This window comes from Sitophilus oryzae, unplaced genomic scaffold (genome assembly GCF_002938485.1).
Source record: "Sitophilus oryzae breed Bouriz unplaced genomic scaffold, Soryzae_2.0 scaffold_806_pilon_pilon, whole genome shotgun sequence".
Taxonomy (NCBI): domain Eukaryota; kingdom Metazoa; phylum Arthropoda; class Insecta; order Coleoptera; family Curculionidae; genus Sitophilus; species Sitophilus oryzae.
The window spans coordinates 1,057,033-1,077,146 of NW_022147424.1; the positions used below are offsets into that span (position 1 = coordinate 1,057,033).

The 20,114-nt window shown below is 32.6% G+C and overlaps 2 protein-coding genes across 3 annotated transcripts in view; both read right to left on the reverse strand.

The window, feature by feature from the left end:
- Window positions 1–12,785, reverse strand: part of LOC115888660 (scavenger receptor class B member 1-like) — a 31,603-nt gene extending 18,818 nt beyond the window's left edge. For both annotated transcript variants that reach the window (XM_030908439.1, XM_030908440.1), the window contains exons 1-2: window positions 12,471–12,785; window positions 724–1,057 (exon numbers count right to left, since the gene is read on the reverse strand). In XM_030908439.1, coding sequence (XP_030764299.1) covers window positions 724–1,057; window positions 12,471–12,684 — 548 coding nt within the window. In that variant the 5' untranslated portion in view covers window positions 12,685–12,785. The remainder of the gene's footprint in view (window positions 1–723; window positions 1,058–12,470) is intronic.
- Window positions 12,786–12,976: 191 nt separating this feature from the next.
- On the reverse strand, window positions 12,977–13,516 carry LOC115888677. Its single transcript, XM_030908457.1, has one exon. The coding sequence runs from the start codon at window positions 13,514–13,516 to the stop codon at window positions 12,977–12,979; it is 540 nt and encodes a 179-aa protein (XP_030764317.1).
- Window positions 13,517–20,114: the final 6,598 nt, after the last annotated feature.

A 20,114-nucleotide genomic window follows, 5' to 3' on the forward strand; every position in this document is an offset into this window, starting at 1 on the left:
ATAAAATGGTCCAAGTCCAAATCATTCTTAAAAATGAACACAGTTGTATTTTGAGTGACTTTAGTTTGCAGTTATACAATTTAAAATATAATAAAGCATTGTGTCAAGTTTTATTCTCCAGCTGGCTTTATTTTAATTAAGGAACATTAAAAAACTTAAACTCTCATTTTCTCTATAATAATTATCTTCTAGGACTTGATCCAGTTCACTTCTGAACACCTCATGTAAGTGAACGGACTGTGAGAAGAAGATTAAACGAAGTAAAGCTTATGTGAAGAAAGCCTGTTTCGGGACCACAAATTGCTAGGTCTGTTGACTAGGACCAAAAAGCAAATGCATAGATTTAATGTTAAAATTACAAAAAAAATATTAGTGTCATCTTCAAAAACGAATATCTCCAACAAAAATAAAGCTATTGGGATGAACCAAAAAACAAACTATCCAGGAAGGATGTACCTAGATGACAAAATTGTTTTTAAATTCCTAGCTGTCTTAACATTTTCTACAGGGTGTTTCAAACTTTCATCAAAATACTAACGTTTTGTTTTTCCTCGTATATTTGACAGACCGGAACTTTCATTTTTAATTTAGAAAGACATACTAAAAAGTCAAATATTTTAGCTACAAATTACTTAAAAAATCATCAAAATCGGTCCACTAGAACACAATATATTAAACTTTAAAATAGATCAAAATTTTAAGGGGCCTAGGTCTATTACTTACATATAAGTTCGTTTTTCTTGATAGGATACTGTTCCATCGACTTTGTTAAACCTAACATTAACTCTCTCTAGTTTTTCATAGTAAACGTAAGGCCCAATTTCCTCAACGTGAAGCTTCTTGTCTTTCCTCATTTCGTATCTCTCAACGTTCGTATAATTGAAGATGTAAATCTTGATGTAAGGTTTAACTGTCGGCGATCTCCACATTTCGTAGGTAGGGGCTTCATCTGTGATCACTAGCAAAGAGTTGATTTGCTTCTTGTAGACCTCCGTGAACCACATGGTGATGGTTCCGATTGTGCTGAACGTGAACAGGATTATTAACCCTGTGAGTACTGCAAGAAAAATAAAGATTATCATTGAGATGTAGAAAATATTTCTTTAAATATAAATCCTTCGGTTTTAAGACACTTTGTATACATAAATCATTATTGATTTTTTTAAATTTTTATTTACACACTAGGGAGAGGGAAATCAGACAATGACGAGATATGATAGGTGTGAGGTAATAGCTTTTATCTACGTTTAACTATAAAAACACATAATGAATTTTAAAAATTATTGTACTGAACTATATACCTATCCTAAAAATCAATTACCTTAATACCTTTGTTCAAATAACACCATGCATGGCAATGTCAATATGACAGTAAATAATATTGATGTCACTAGTTTAAAAAATGAGCGATTCGGAAAGTATTCCCTCTGACATTGAAGAAGAGGCATACAGAGCCATTTTTGGATTGCTTCCAGCAAGATCGAAACAGAAGTATGAATATTTTTCATACATTTTCATACTCAAATATGAAAAATGGTGCACCGAAAAAAAGTACACAACTGTGGAAATGAAAAGGTACTCATAACATATTATAATAAATAAATTTTCATGTTTGGTTTGGTTTGGATAATTATGTTGTTGAAAAGTTTATTTTAGAATTAAACAAGCTTATATTAAAACATAAATAAACTAATTTAACATTTATAACATTTTAAGATGACCTAAGTACAATATTTAAAAAAATAATATACATAGTGTACATATTGCGTATCTTAATTGCACAGCATTAAGTAATTTTGTTTTTGATCTTCGCTAATTGTTATTACTTACAACTATAAACAATAATAATTTTTCAAGGTTCTATGATCTTGTCAAGTAACTAGTTATGTCTGTAGACCTTTTTTTTTAAATTACAGTGATTAATTAATAAGATATATCCTTTAACTACCAATGGAGATATCAATTGTAGAACAAATTGTAACAGGAAAAAGCCCATCAATTCAAGTGTCAAATGTGTCAAATAAAACGCCAAAAAAAACTGACAAAAATGGAGGGTCATAATGTTTTTTTCCTTTGTTTTTATTTAAAGGATTTTTGCAATGTAGAAATAATTGTTATGCTCAAGCTGATATCTTCAACAGATGCCTGATAAAAAAAGACAACATTCCTGAAGACTGGAATCTGGCGTACATCAGCTCTATTTTTAAGAAATGAGACAAAAAAAGATGTAGCAACTACAGAGGCATTAGTTTGACAAGCTCAATGGGAAGGTTGTATGGCAGGATAAGAGAAAAAGGAGAAGAAAGCTTCGAAGAAATAGAAGAACAAGGTGGTTTCCGCACTGGGTGTTCTTGTACTGACAACATATTTGTGTTACAACAAATAATTGAAAAAAGGAGAGCTCGAAATTTGGACAAGCCTATGACACGGTGCCTTTGAAGAAATTATTTGAAATCTTGGTTGAGACAAATGTGAGTAAAACATATATCAATGCAATCTGGAATATGTACAAAAATCCAAAAAATATGATCAGACAGGGGAAGTTCCTATCGGAATCCTTCCTGACATCAAAAGGAGTCAGATAGGGGTGCAGTTTATCACCTACCTTATTTAAAATATATATCCAAGAGGCATTGAAAAACTGGAGAAAGAAGAATAGAGCTATGGGAATAGAGATTGACAACCACTCTCTATCGACCTTGTTTTTTGCAGACGACCAAATTATCATTGCAGGTTGTGAGGAGGATGCCGACTATATATTCAGGAAACTTGAGGAAGAATACGATAGATGGGGACTCAATATCAACCTCACAAAAACCGAATACCTGAAAGTAGGAGAAGAACAAACTGAATATTCTGAACTACACATACATGAATTTAAAAGGTGTAGCGAATATAAATATTTAGGAAGTATTATATCTGAAGATTGGAACTCCAAGAAAGATATACATAGCAGAGTTCAACAAGGGAAGAAAGTAATCGATCTTTTAAACCGTCTCCTGTGGTCAAATAAAACATCCATCCAAACAAAGCTAAGGATTTACAAAGCAATCGTGGAGCCAATTTTAACATGCGGTGCCGAATGCTGGCAATTTACATCAAAAGAAAGAAGGATCGTCGAGTCAGTGGAGATGGCCTTTTTCAGAAGAGCATGTCAAATATCAAGGATGGAACACATTAGAAATGAGGAGATCAGGCAAAGAAAAAGACGAATATATACCAGCACCGGCCACATCGAATCGAGACAGCTACTATGGTATGGGCACGTAAAAAGAATGGGAGGGGAAAGATGACCAAAAAGAGCAATGGAGTATCGTCCACAAAGCAGCAGGAAAAGAGGAAGACCTACCACTACGTGGTTAGATGGAATAGACCAGTACATGAGAGATAGAGCTATTAACCAGGAAGAATGGCAAAATCGAACAATATGGAGGTCGAAATGCGGGATGCGGCAGAAGCTGTAGGACCCCCGCTTTATATATATATATATATATATATATATATATATATATATATATATATATATATATATATATATATATATATATATATATAATTGCATATGCTTCAAAATGATACGTCAATCATAGACAACATCTATATATAGGTTAATTCCAAGAATTTTGAAAAATGTTTTTCAGATTTTTAAAATTTGCCACTGTTTATCAAAAAGTTATAATGGTTTGACGTCAATACAATGCAAAATTTAATTCAAATAAGAATAATTTATTTTTCCAATGATTAAAAGTGTGATTTATTTTAATATGTTTGGACTTATTGGAGTTATCTGTTCTAAATTTTTTTGGTGTGTTATCTAACATTTTATATGTAGTTCAAATAATACAGCTATAATACAAATAGAACTCCCTGTATATTATTACATATTTCAATTCTTCCTTCAATTCTAAGCAAAAATCGAAAAACTTACGATGTATAGCTGGTTCCAAAAAAAAATGAATACGACTCTACACATTTTTTTCGAATATTTGGGCAGTGTATATATGTGTCAAGTATTTTGACACGTTAAAGTTATTGTGACATTGTATAAAACAACTTTGCTTTTGACAAAGTGGCAAATAAAGTTTTCAAAACGTCAGCATGACATGAGTAGAGAAATGGGGGACTGGTATCATAGAATATACTGCCCGAAATAATAAATGTTTCAAATCGTATTCAATTTTATTGGAACCAGCTGTACCTCAAAGCAACCGTTTCCGAGTTATTGACTTTTGAAAATATCACTTAAACAATTCGATTTAATTAATTTCGATGTGTGGTTTGATTTAATGATGCGATTCTGCCGAAGCTGTGATACTGTTGTAATGGGGTTTTAAATTCCTATTAGTTACTAGTAAATTTAATTATACAGGGTCGGTCATAAAGTTGTGTTATATCAAACTTTATTTTTTTTTAAATAAAACGGCCTGTATATTATTGCATATTTCAATTCCTTCAACTTTAAACAATAATCGTAATACACAATGTACAGGGTGTCCTATTAAGAATAGCTCTCGGCTGTATCTCGGACAGTATTAGCCGTAGGGATTACGGAAAAAAAATATTTATAACTAAAGAGGCTATGAGAAATTGCTGGAAATTATTTTCAAGTTTGTAAAACGGCCGCTAGGGGGCGCAACTGCTATGGAAAATAAGAAAATAGATTTTTTACGGAATTTTGCCCAGATAATGGGTACTATAAATAATAGCTTCATAATCTTCAGTAAATTTTGGATTTTTTTGTAAGAACCATTTTCCCCTATCTGCTAAAATAAAGTGGTGGGGGAAGGTTAGATCTATCTTTATTTTAATGTTAATAACTCCGGACTGGATGATCAGAATCGAATAAACGGGGGCTCGTTTAAAAGAGCGTTTCTTACTCTATATTATACCATAAAAAATAATAATAAGGTTTTGAACGTAGACGCTAGGGGGCGCTTTTTTATTATTTAACAAACATTGCGCGTTTTTTCAAAAAAATGAAATACGATACGACAAAATTATAATAAATACAAAAAAATATGCCTTTAATTACCTTATTTTTACAACACGGTATCAGTAACCCTCTTGATTATGCCCATTCTATGATGATATGAAGATTATGAAGCTATTATTTATAGTACCCATTATCTAGGCAAAATTCTGTAAAAATTCTATTTTCTTATTTTCCATAGCAGTTGCGCCCTCTAGCGGCTGTTTTACAAACTTGAAAATAATTTCCAGCAATTTATCATAGCCCCTTTAGTTATAATTTTTTTTCCGTAGGCCCTACGGCTAATACTTTCCAAGATACAGCCGAGAGCTATTCTTAGTAGGACACCCTGTACATAAATTGAAGAATTGAAATGTTAAACGAAAATTTTGTAATTTCCAGACTTGCTATACTTTCATTTATATATATTAAGTATCACAGATTCGGCAAAATGGCATCGTTAAATGAAACTGGACATATCGAAATTAATTAAATCAAATTGTTTAAGTGATATTTTCAAAAGTCAATAACTCGGAAACGGTTGGTATGAGGTACATTGTGTGTATTTCGATTTTTGCTTAGAACTGAAGAAAGAATTGAAATACGCAATAATATACAGGGGGTTCCAATTAAAAAAATGAAACTTTGATGTGCCACGGCTTTATGGCCGATCCTATATACTTAAATTTATTACCCACTAATAGATCTTTATAAACCCTATAACTTTTATATTTAACTTTTTGCTGTACCTCCTATATTTTACCTAATAATAGACCGTTTCCATACATAAAAGCGACCCTGTATATCCATAGTGTATTATATTCATCGCCTGTAACCTTTCCCAGATAAGAGATAACCTCTTCGGTCTAGACGCGTTCTGAGTCCTAATTAAAAATCGTAATGTTATAATACCCTTTTTCTTATTCATTAACAACTAAGTATGCTTAACCCGTTAATATCTTATTTACTATTTATTATTATTATTTTCTTTTAATCTTAATTCTTTTTTTTTCTGTATGCGAAGACGTGTTTGTTTGAAACAATCTGCGAAAAGCCGAAATTAATAATAACTTTTATTGAATAAAAAGATAATATATAAACAGAGAAAATCACGCCACTAGAAGTTTCAACATTGCCGATGATAAGGAAGTCGTGTAAGCTACAAGAAATAAATAACAATTGATTGGATTGATAGGGAAATCTTAGAAATAATGATGGTTATTTTTGGAATATGTGGTGAAGATTGGATGACTTCTATACAGGGGAAATCACAAGTAACTTTCTTTTTCACAGATAAATTTTCTGATTTTTATTAAAATGGATATACAGTAGAAAGTAGTGTCAAATAATGACTAAAGAATACATGGACCAATAACACCCGAGACCAGATGTTACCATAACTCCAAACAGTGGCGTGCCACATATTTTTCTTAACTTAGCTGCTGGAAGAGATATTTATATTTTTGGTAAATGTTTTGACTACGCCTATGGTGTATGCTGCTTATTTAGGGGGTATCATAGTAACTAATTGAAAAAAACGTATTAAAACGTGAACAAAAGGTACAAAACTAGTATCTATAGTCTGTGAAACGAATAATTTTGAATTTGACAGTTCCCGCGGGCTTTTCTAGTGTTAATTTTATGAGGTTAGCAACTTGCGGCCATGCTGATGCAATGCCGTCTGTAATAGAACAGCCTCGGAGTGAGATTTCTGACGTCACGCTAGGTTAGATACTACGGATTAATTATGTTGTAGAATACATGGATAACATAATTATTCCTCGTATATGTATTTTTTTGGATTATATTCGACACTATTTTTTTCATATGACACAACACTGATGAAGGCTATAAACGTTAGCTATAACGTTTTTTTAACCAAAAAAAAAAAATAATGAAAAACCAAATGAAAACTTAATCGGCGTTTTTCCCGAACCTAAATCCCAAGAAAATCAAAAATTTTAGAATAATTTTACATATAAAATGACAGCGGTCTTTATTTCATAGCCATCGCTAACGCCTTTTTTTCTATGATATTGTATTATTTGCAAATATAATTTTTCGAACATTGATGCTTGCAAAATATACAAATAAATTTTGTGAATGCAAATAATAATACATCACTATTAGTAGATATTGAATGTTTTTTGTTAAATTAGATCGATTTTCAAACCCCAAAATTTAAAATATATTTTACATTTTACCCATTATTTTATGTACCTATTCATTAGTTGTATATTGTAAAACATTTGATGCATTTGTATGGTTCATAGTTTATTTGCCAAAGTATTTATTACTATAAATAGGTTTATATTGTATTTATATTGTATTTATTAACTGTATATTATGTATAACTCATGTAAACTATATTATTTTTAAAATACAAACCAAAAATACGAGGAAGAATTATGTTTTCCGTGTATTCTACAACATATTTATTAATCCGTGGAATCTAACTAGCGTGACATCATAAATCTCGCTCCGAGGCTGTTCTATTAGAGACGGCATTGGTCTGATATTTAGAAATGTCAAAGGCTGATGACATTTTACTTTTGTCAATTATGACATATCGCGCGTTGATTTTTGCAAGAAGAGGAAGAACTGTCACTTGTTTTATTATTTTCCTTTTCTATTTCACGAAAGTAAAAAGAGTTACCTATCTGATTCGTTCAGGCACTCATTTTAAAGAATATCAGTAACTGGGTAACTTTAGATAGAGGGCTTTTATATTTGCCATGTTGGTAAAAAATAACGGTCAAATTCAAAGTTATTCATTTTAGAGACTATACTTATAGCACATACTAAGTACAGGGTGTTCCATTTTGGTTGAAATCATATGGTATCTCCGTTATTAGTAAAGATAGGAGAATGTATTTTTTGTCAAACGAAAATGTCTTTTTTGTCAAACGAAAGATGCTGTAAACAAAATGTTCATAGCCCTCTAGTTGCTGAGCTACAGGGTATTTTCGAAAATTTTGCAATTTGGGACAGCCCACGTATCTCCGTTATTGTGGATGATATCGAGAAGGTAAAAACTGATTCTTGTAGAACTTTTTACGTAGAATACAGTGGTGTAGTCTGTTTTTTTCTAATAACACGGTATATTTATAAATCGTATGATCTGTCTTGCTATCTCTCTTTTCAGTCCTGACCCCCATTAGGGAGTGTAGTAGTCAGCGTAACATCATGGATGATTTTTCTCCATGCGCCTCTGTCTTTTGTCGTCTCGATGACATCGTGCATTGGCTTGCTACAGCTAGTCGTGATCTGGTCTATCCATCGAGTTAGAGAGCGGCCACGTGGTCTACGTCCCTCCACCCTGCCTTGAATTATGAGTCTTTCCATATTGTCCGGACTTTTCCTCATTATATGTCCAAAATATTTTAGTTGTTTTAGTCGGATTTTACAGGAAAGCCTGTGTTAGTAATATTAAGTTCATTTATAATGGAAACGTTTGTACGGCGTTCAGTCCATGGGATATGGAGCATATGTCTATAACAATACATCTCGGTAGCATCGATCTTCTTACGTTCCGTCAATATTGGGAGTACCAAACAGTTGACTAGCCGGTTTTTGGTGGCTCTTGAAATCTGGCGGTCTTTCCAGATCTTGGTCAGTCTCCCAACAGCTACCTTTGCCATGTTGCACCTACGCTTCACCTCTTCTTCCGATGTGCCTGTATTTGTCAATAGTGATCCCAGGTATACGTATGACTTAACGACTTCAAAGCGGTCGATATGACTTATATTTGGATGATTGTTATGGTGCCTATCAACTATGATAATTTTGTTTTTTTGCGCATTTAGTTCCAGACCGAGCCGATTGCTTTCGTTTTCTATCCTATTTACTAAATTGATTAACTCTTCTTGACTGTTAGCGAGTAGTGCTGTATCATCTGCAAAGCGTAGATTATTTATTTTTTGGCCATTTATTGAAATGCCTCCTTTCCATGTTTCTAGCGACCTTCTCATTATGTATTCTCCGTATACGTTAAATAGTTGAGGAGACAATATACACCCCTGTCTGACTCCTTGTTCGAGGGAAAATTCCTTTGAAGCTGAATCCAGTATTCTAACTGATCCTGTAGTGTGCTGATACAACTGAATGATAAGTGAAATAAGGTGTTGCGGTACCCCCACTTCCTTTAAGATTTTCCACAGGTGATGCCATCTGACTTTATCGAAAGCTTTTTTATAGTCTACGAAACAAATATAAAGAGAGATGTTGAATTCCCTTGCTTTCTCTATGATTTGGCGCATATTCAGAAGATGTTCTTGAGTGCCTCTGCCCTTGGTGAAACCTGCTTGTTCTGCTGGAATTTCTCTTTCTAGAAAAGCTTTCAGTCTTTCATTTTAATTTGCAACATTACTTTACTGGCATGTGAGATGAGGGAAATTGTACGATAGTTGCTGCACTTATGTATGCTCCCTTTCTTGTGGAGAGTGACAATGGTGGAGTGTGTCCAGTCGTCGGGCCATTCTCCTGTGTGCCATATTTTATTACAGATCAGATGAAGCATTTCTAATCTAGGTTCTTTAACGGCTTTTATTATTTCTGCTGTCATTAGGTCTGGACCTGGTGCTTTATGGTATTTTAATTTGTTTATGGCCAATTCAACTTCACTTTTAAGGATGTCCGGTTCTTTCTCTGAATTTTCGTGGTGGTCGACATAGTTATATTCTTCACTGTCTTTGTATAAATCTTAGCAATATGATCTCCACACCTCAATAATGTCTTCTTTTTTGGTTCTTAAAGTTCCATTTTGATCTTCGATTGCCCAATTTCTGGCTTTAAAGATCCTGGTAATATATTTTTTTTATTTTTTATTTTTTTATTTTTTTTATTTTTTATTTTTATTTTTTTTATTTTTTTTTTAATTTTTAAATTAAATTAAATTTATTTTCAAAATTTTTTAAATTTATTTTTATTTTTTAAAAAAATTAAATTTATTTTGGGATTGATATAGGTATTTTACTTTTGAACTGTCACCACTGAATCTCTAAATATATTTTTCTATTTTTTATAACGGAATTTATTATAAATGGATGGGGTTTGCAAATATCTAAAAGCTGGCATTATTAGCTTGCATTATTAAAGCATTTTCCACGTGTTCGACATTGTTGTAGTTGCCACGATATAAAATGGGACACTCTGTACTCTGTACATATAGTATCAGAAAAATAATTATCGAATTCAATGAAAAAAACGCTAAAAAGGTGCATCGTGGTGCTGTTTCTTGTCGTTGCAGCTTTGACACTTGCTGAACAAATCACCATTTAAGAAAATGTATACAAAGTTCACTACACACAACAAACTATTAAGAATCGCCAAAAAATTGCCGCTATCTAACAACAAAAACTTACGATTTTTTTTAATTTGGAATTTTTTGATTTTTTTCTACTTTTTAGTAAAAAAAACATAATTTTTTGATAACATGGCAACATAGGTAGTAGATTAAATTTACAAGAAAAAAAAACCGGAAGAGATCCAGTGATTCCCAAAATTTAAGAAAAAAAATCATTTTTTTTTGGAAATTTTTTAAGTTAAATAACTTGGATATTTTGGACTACTAAATTTTTTTTCTTAAATTTTGAGAACCACTGGATTTTTTTCTGGTTTTCTTTCTTGCAAATTTAATCTACTCCCTATGTTGCCACATGAAAAAAATTGTTTTTAATTGAAACAATTCCAAATTTTTAAAAAAGAAAATTTCTACATTTTTTCTACATTAAAATATAGAAAATTTGTGAAATTATACAGAGTGAGTTTTAAATAAGTGCAAATATTTCCAGGGCTGGTAGATCTCGATAAAAGGAATATATTTTCTCTTTACCGTTTTTCATATAAGTCCAAAATTACCGTGTTATTTTACTTTGAAAATTTCAAAAAAAAAATATTTTTTTCTTAAATTTTGAGGATTATTGGATCCTTTTCGGGTATTCTTTCTTGTAAATTTAATCTACTCCCTATATAGTACAGGGTGGATCATATTCGACGCTTTTAAATGGAAACACCCTTTTCCATAGGAGATAGACGAAAACTAATATCGGTGTTAATTAAAAATACTTAGCAGTTATGAGAGGGTATCTTTCACACCCACTGAGATGAATTCCGCGAGAAATGCTCAAAAACTGCCCCGTCTGTCCATAACAGAAGACGGTCGATATGTCGAACACCTGTAGCAAAATCTCATATCTTGGTTTGCTATTTATTTTTATTGTTATTAGATATAGTTTAAATGTGTTGATGTTGGTTAAATATATTTTAAATTGTTATAAAATTCTGTATCTCTCAAATATTATTTTCGTTTTAATTGATGCTCACAGCTAGAATTTGTTATTACAGCTGGTGCCGTTCAAAGCCTACTTATTTAAAGCGGGCGAATTTTTATATACTCTATATCTGGAAGAGGAATCGAGCAAAATATCAAGTGTGTTATATTTCTGGAAAGGTAATTTTAAATTCTTTTCAATAAATTAAAAATATACAGGGTGTCCGTATAAAAAATCAAATTTTCTGTTGATAATTCTTAAATTATTAATTTTAAAAAAATTATACTTAAACCATTAAATTCTAAGTAAAAAGGTGTTTTGGAAATGTTTTCATAAAAATACAAAATTTTCCATAGCAAAAAAGTTACAGCGATTTGTTACAAATGCATATTTTCAAACACCCCGTAACTCCGAAACGGTAACAGATATCGATATGCGGTTTTCACCATCATGATTTTGACAAAAATTGAGCTCCAGACACCGATATTAGTTTTTGTCTATCTCCTATAGAAATGGGTGTTTCCATTTAAAAGCGTCGAATTTGACCTACCCTGTACAGGGTGTCCCAGAAATAAGTGCAAGTATTTTAAAGGGTGGTAGATCTCGATAAAAGAAACTTATTTTTTCTTTATCGTTTTTCAAATAAATCCAAAATAACGGTTTTTTTACTTTGAAAATTTTCAAAAAAATGATTTTTTGCTCAAATTTTAAGAACCACTGGATTTTTTTTTCTTATAAATTTAATCTACTACCTATGTTGGTTGCCATATTATCAAGAAATTATGTTTTTTAACTAAAAACTGAAAAAATTCCAAAAAAATTTTTCAAAGAATTCCACATAGTGTGGTTCTGGGGTTGAACTATACTACCAGTAAAATACTTGCACTTATTTCTGGGACACCTTGTATATTATGTAAAAAAATAAAAAAAATTTTCAAACAAACGTTTTTGTTGTTAGACGACCTTTTTTTATAGATACTCCAATAAAGAAATAAGAATTTGCTACTTAAGTTAAATTTTTGTGTTATAACACAAGTTAAAGTTTGTCCAACGAGTCATAAAAGATTTCGACATCCATAAAATAGCAGAATATACAATTTACCTTTGATTTACTAATGAATTACAATGACAAATGACAACTGTCAATGTCAACAATTCTTTCGTTAAAGAGGTTTATTTAATAAAATTATAAAAAAATCAATTAGCATTATTAGCAGTTGGCAACTTACAAATAAATCTCCTGGTATTCATAGTGTACCCGAACAAATCAGTTTTGGGAGGCACCACGTCGTTTTGGATTTTCTCGAAAAAGTCTTTGGTCAAAGCCGGCCCTTTCGCGAACATCTCGTTGCAATTTCTTTCCAAATTCGACAAGTTCGAGTGTTTTCTACCCCCGTAAACGTGTTCCCTCGACCTGTTAATATCGCCGTCAACGTCCGACATGTTAATCAACAGTTGTTTGATTTAAACGAAAAATATACGATTGGTTATAATTTTAAGAAACCTCGAACAACACTCGGTAGGTTGTAAATGAATGAGTCTGGGACCTCTGACTTAAACAGTATATATTATAAAATCTCATAATTTTTATCAGGAAGTTATCAATATTTCTTTGACGAAACAATCGCCAAGATGTAAAAGAAGCCGGTGGCGTCTGGACCAGTTGGCTAGGTTTACACCGGCAACATTTATTTATAAGTACTTAAAGTGTTTTTTTTTACTTTTTGCCCTATTTTCATGATTTGAAGCATGCAAATACATTCACATTCATGTCTCTACACCTCTGTGTCATTACATTTAGGGAGAAGAGTGCTTCACGCGTTCCGAGTCCGTTTCCGAAGCCAAACTGGGTGTTGTCCATCTGATTTTCGCACTTCTTGTAGATTCGAGTGTGGATGATTCTAAGAAAGGTTTTGAGGACGTGGGACATAAGACTTATCATCCGATAGTCATCACATTGTGAGGCGTTGGGTTTCTTTGGCAGAGTTACGAATGTTGATTTAAGCCAATCTGACGGTGTTTTGCTTGAGCTATATAATTTGTTAAATAATGCTGTTACCAAATCTAGATTTCTGCTTTCGTTATCTGCAAGGATTTTAGGTATTTCAACGTTTATTTTATCGGGACCGGTAGCTGTTCCGCTTTTCTGCGCTTTTATTGCATGAACAACTTCGTCTTTGGTTATTGCTGGAGCCTTTTCATTCAGTATGTGATCTATCGGTGGTGGGGAACAGGGTCTGTCATCATTAAAAGTGTTTCGATATATTCTTTCCATCTCACAAGCTTAGCCTTTACTCCTAGAATTATCTCGTTGTTATCGTTTCTTAGGATTGTTTCTTGGTGTTTTCTGTGTCTGTTTGTAAATTCTTTCACTTTTTTATAAACATTGAAGGTGTCATACTTTGCTTGTAGGTGCTCTATTTCTTGACATTTTGTTGACATCCAGATCTCTTTCTCTTACCGGCACTTTTTCCTAATGATCCCATTTAAACGTTTATATTCTATCGGGTTTGCCTTCTGCTTCCGTCTGTCATCCATGAGGTTAGTATTTCCTGTGTCATCCATTCCTGCTTTTTGTTGGTTGCCGTGAATCCAATATCTTTTTCCTGGATATTTGTTATTCTAGTTCTTAAATCATTCCATGTCTTTTCGACATCCTCTTCCCGTACAGGTACCTCTACCATTTCTAGTTCTTTTTCGGTCTTAGAACTGATCTCTTTCTTTTTCTCATGGTTGTTCAATAGTGCGATGTCTATTTTCTTTGCCGTTTTCTCTTTTAACTCTGAAGAATCTCTTGAGCCTAAAGTCCAGCACGACAGGGTTGTAGTCACTGCCGATGTCTGCTCCAGGGTAGGTTCTTGTTGACTTCATATACCTTTTGAAGCTTAGGCCGAGCAAAATGAAATCAATCTGATTCCTGACAATTTTTTCTCCCTATCTGAGGTGACCTCCAGGTGTACAGTCTTCTGGGGTGCTGTTTAAAAAAGGTGTTAGCGATTAAGAGGTTATTCTCTACACAGAATTGCACAAGTCTATCTCCCCTACCGTTCCTTTCGCCCAGACCGTATGCCCCTATGCTATCCCCCTCAACACCACGGCCAATTTTGGCATTGAAGTCTCTAATTATCATCGTTATCTCTCCCTTCGTTGTGAGCCGCATTACTTCATCTATTTTGTTATAGAATTCTTCGATTTCTTGATCTGGTTTGTCATTTGTTGTTGTTGGGGCATAAACTTGAATTATATTTAAATCTCTATGAGTTGTTTGTAGTTTTAATAGAGCCACTCTATCGCCCAAAGGGACGAAGTCTATGACTGACTGTGCCACTCTATCTGAAACTAGTATGGCTGTTCCGTATCGATGCTCTGGGTCAGTGCCGCCTGAATGATAAATATATCCATTACTTGTTCTTTGCCTGCCAGAACCAGGCCATCTAACCTCACTCAGTCCCAGTATATCAATATTCATCCTGTTCATTTCAGCCTCAGTGTGCAATTTTCCAGGCATAAACAAGTTACTATGCGTTCTATATTGTCATATATCTTGATTTTCTCTGTGTTTCCCTGATTCTTAATAATAGGCAACGGGGGGATTCTTCGCACCCTCTCCCCACTTGAGGGGTGCCCCGGACTGAGGGCCATTCTATCGTTTTTGTCTACCATTAAGATTTTTGGAAAATGATTTACAGTAAGGGTTCCGTTCCTTTTCTGTACCGCAGTGGGAAGACCGTTTTCGCTGATACAGCCGCGCTCTTCCGTGTTCGGCACTGTACCGCTTCAAAGTCATTCTTCTCGCGCTATAGCCCGATTTTGGTGAAACTGCTGCCGTTCACCAGTGCAGCCAGGTGGATGACACTTCTTATGGGAGAACTGGCAATAGTTGAAAACTTGACTACAAGCGATTTTCTAGGAATCTTCCTTACCAATAAATTATTGACAAGAGTGACAGATAAAGCCTTGACGTTCTTTCAGTATTCCAGTTCATCTCTTTTTCTTTTTAAAGTGTGCGTTGAAAGGAGACAAAAACAATTTTTGATGACACATAATTTGTTATTCGAACACCACTTTTCTCCTTGTCGGGTCGTTGACGTTGACTTGTCGCCATTTTATTTCTTTTGTTTACACCAAGGGTTTACACGCTGCATTTTGCTTTGCAAATTTAATACATAAATTATTTAGGCAAATATAGGTTTTTAATAAAACTCCTCGGACTAACGTGTAGGTAAGTGTTGATAATTTTTTTTTTCATCTTAACATGCTCATTGTCGTTCTCCTGATTTTAGGTGACAGAAAAGGATCATCAAATCAAATTGAATTTTATATTTTCCTTCCTATTTATCCTTCCTAAATATCAACGAGATGAGCCATCGGAAGAAAGGGACCATAGTACAAAACAGAAAGGTGATCTTTTTTCTTTCCACTTCGGATATTGAAATTATTATATACTGTAGTCGTGTTCGGCATTATGCTCTGAGAAATATAGATAAACAAAGAACAACAGATATAAAGCATCCCAGAGGAAAAGAGAGGCAATACCTGTATGTACTCTCTCTGATATTTGTGAAAGTTACAGCAAAGTATTGTTGTAAATGTCATCTTTTTGATCGACCTGAAAACTTCGAGCAAAAAGATGACACTTTCAACAATACCCTGACAGATATCAGAGACGATACAGGTTTTTCCTCTCTTTTCCCCTGGAATACTTTTAATTTATTATTCTTTGTTTATCTAGATTTCTCAGAGCACTATGAACGAACTCAGCTTGTATGTTTGAAATAATCGTCCAGTTGGCTTAAAAATGATGATCGAAGACATTTCCCATATAATTTTACTTTCAAAATTATGATATATCTTTTATTTCTAAGCCATCTATGACGCCATTTTTTTCAGTTTTGTTATAATTAATTTTGTCTCTTGATCTACTTGTAACATTATTCTTTTAATTTTATTAATTTATTGTGGTGAAATTAATTTCTGTTGTATATTTGATATTGATATTAAACATATTTTTAAAAAAATGGTGTAGTTTTTGTGTTTTTGTGTATGTCATAATTAAAAATAAATGAAGAAATAATTTTTTTTATTTTTTTAAACTTCCCGCCATGCGTGACAATTTAGTCCGTAGTTCCTACAAGCGAAATTGGCGGCGCTAGTAGCAGTAGACTTGTCAACAGTGTCAAATTTAAACGTCATTTTCACTTTCCAATATTTAGCAAGGCGCTCGCACTTCTTCTTGTGTATGTGTTTTGTGAGTGCAGTCGCCCATTCTGGGAGAGACGCTGCGTGGGAATCTTCTTAGCTTCACCTTAATCTCTTCGAGACCTTACCGGCATGGGTGGCCCTACCGGTAGCTACGCTACCGCCGGCATCGCTCCCTGGATATAAGGTTACTGAGCCCTCTCACCAGCGACAAGGTGATGATTCCCGTTAGAGAGGGATATGTATGATAGTTACTTCAAAAATAATAGAAATTCCGATATAGCATGCGCAAGTTATAGAACATTGTGTCCTGAAAGGACACAGCCTCATCGTACTATTTTCGCAAGGATTTCAAGAAATTTAGCAGTTGCTGGTAGCTTTAAAAAACAAGAGGGCAATATTCTAAAAGGCTTAAGGATATTAATGTGCCAGCTCAGATTAAAATAAATCTGGAAACTTCTAGCCGTAAAATAAGTCGCGAGTGTTGTGTAAGTAATTCTTATGTAGAGAAAATGATCAAAAAATATAACGCTTTAAATTTGACGAAAAAAATTCCCGTTCCATTTTTTTGCATCTGAGCGTATTTATGTTCCAGATTTTATAAAAATTATTGAAGCTATAGATTCGAAATAAAGATGCCTGAACAAACGTGCTCAATAATCGTGCATAATCTCGTTAGATACAGACCCTTAATAAGAGTTGGCCGAAATATCTTCAGTAGTAACTTCAAACGTCACTATAGTCTAGCTCTAAAATTAAAAAAGTGTATTTTCAAAGACGTGTTCCGATTGTTTTTGATGTAATAGCATTGCCAATAATTGTTTGTTTGTTATTTGGCGTTTGTTATTAAACTAAATTTACGTTATTGTGTTTAATTATTATAAAAAATGGAAGATGGATTAGTTTTGAGGTTCTATTGAGCTCATCTAATGTTTTGCAGTGTTGCGTAAATTTAATAGTTTGTTATTTCATTTGATATTAGATAGATTATCCAAAATATATTACTAGAATTTAGAATTTAACAGCTATTTTTGTATCTAGTGCGCATAATGCTGTTTTGAACGCAATCTGGAATTGAATTTTTATAAAAATTATTCGAGATGCAAACAGCCTTTTCTTTATAAAATTGTTATTTTATAATGTTATTCTAATTATCAAATCTTGTTAATATGAATAATTCTTTCACTTATTTATTGACACAGATATTTGGAATCGAAATTATCAATACCTGTCATCATTGACATAAATTAAACATATCGACTAAATATTTATTAGACTGAAATAATAAATATGAAATATTTTGTACCAAAAGTTCAACAGAAACTGTTTTATCACAATTTTTTCAAAAAAATATTTATGATTAATTTAAAAAAATAAAAAGTTCCCAAATTTATCATTTCAGTCAAATAACTATCTACTCAACATGTTTATTTTTTGTCAATAATGACATATATTGACTATTTCAATTCTAAATATCTTGGGAACGGTTGCTCTTAGCGATTTTTACTAAGAGACATTTTTTACGTAAAAAATGACGAAAAAATATATTTTGTAACTCAGTAGTTTTATACAGGTACGGACGAAAAGTTATTACACTCCAAAACAGTTAAAACACGTGTAGGTGGCGCCTCCAACAAGTAGGAGCCATCGAAATCAAATTTCTCATGTCAACAAACATTCAGACGCCAATTTTTATACAAATATCGACTATAGTTCAGAAATTATTTGGAAAACAACGAACTAAATATGAAACTTATGTCTGGACGAAACAATAAGATATCAAAATGGTTTTAAATCCCGTTTATCCTAATAAAATACAAGTAAATTTTATTTAGACTTCTGTGTTGATAATAAAAACCAAACCAAAACCTAATTACGTATAACAAAAGTCTAATTTTCCAGTGCTTATTTTGAAATCAAAATAATAACAACGATAAAAAATTCGGCTGGATAAGAAACCAAGGCTTTCCACAAGACATACATGTATTTATTTCGTCTTGGACGATAATTTTTGCAGGATTGACGGCACCGAGCCCAATTAATCAAACGTGCTCTTATCGAAATTTTGTAAATCACTGGCTACTAATTTCTTTGTACAGGGTGTTCCACTTTGGTTTGAAATCATATGGTATCTCCGTTATAAGTGCACTGAAAAAAAGGATCTCTCAGTCGAAATGAATATGACTTTGACCCAAAAGATTGGCGCTTTTCAATAGGGCCAAGAACGACGTTTCTTTGCCCAAAGCATTAACTATCTTTTCATAAGCTTTAAAAAATTACTTTAGAGAATAGAAGAATCTATCTGTCCAAAGTATTTCACTCTTGACCCAAAATGAATATGCAAAGAAGTTCTTGCTACAAGAACAATAGTCTCTTTGATTCATGCAAAAAATCTTGATTGAAAAGGGACATTTCTTGATTAAAGAGACACTTTTCTCAAACCAATAGAGAATACTATTGACTCAACTAAAATTTATTTTGATCTAAGAGAAGTCTATACATCATATACAGGCATATTACGAGGTATATTATTTTCTGATAAATTTAGGTTTTCCTGGTCTGTAGTAAGTAAAGTGATATTATTTTCCTCGATAGTAGTTATTTCTGCTTCTTCCCTCCTTGGTATTTTTTGGGGTGGTTCATCACTCTACAAATTACAAAAAAATGTTACATCACGATTAGTCAAAATAAAGCAAATAAATTATTAAAATTATAAGCTTTGGTCACATTTTGAATTTTTTAATACGACTTGAAATTCTAAAATTTTTGTAATTATTTGTTTATTTATTATTCTTATTCTATCTATAGTCACGCATGCATTATCTAAACAGGTGCATTAGGTAAATGTCTCTTACCTTGAAATATAGCAAATAAATGCTCTAATTTTCATTTTTTTTTCAGAAATTCCTTTAAAGAATCAATATATCCTAAAATTTGTCCATAAAAAATTACAAATGCATGTTAATAACGATCATTAATTTGTTATACGATATGCGCTTAAAAAGCAAATTATGCAAAATTCCAAGTGGAAAATTCCAAGCAACAAAACCCGTGCGTACTATGATGTGCGACCTATGAAATGCGACATACGATTGATCGGACTGCCGACTGATTGTATATACCGTCCTTCGTCATCGTCTTTGCGGGTCGTTATTATTTTTCATCAAAAGAGTATTTAGCTATTAGAAAAATGACCATGCTTCTTGAATGAAGTACTTCCTAGCGTATTTTTCTTATTATCTGAAAACAAAGTAACTTGCACTTGGTTGAATAAAAATAGATTCAAGAGAAATTTTCGAATTTTTCAAGAGAACCAGTTTTCTTGAGTTAAGAGAGTTTTTCTTCAGGCAAAATATTTTCTTTTACACTAAAATAAATTCTCTTGCCACTAAATTTTTTTTTTCAAGAATCTATTATTTTATTTCATTTAGTTTAAGCAGATTTTAAAAAAGTTAAAAAAAATTAAAAAAATATATATTAAATATCCCATTTAAAAAACATAATTTTGGTTTATCTTTCAAGAATGACAACACCCAGTGAAAAATTAGTTGCGTCACTGCATTCTACGAGAAAAACTAAAGTGCTAGGACAAATCTATTAGTTACATAAAAAAGTGGCAAGTAATGTGAAAACCTCATCTTTGTAGCGCTACTCATAAACGATAAACCCCGTAA

What these genes read in the sequence shown, in the direction of transcription:
- LOC115888677 (XM_030908457.1), bottom strand. Translation starts at nt 13,516, where the DNA reads ATGGAAAGAATATATCGAAACACTTTTAATGATGACAGACCCTGTTCC.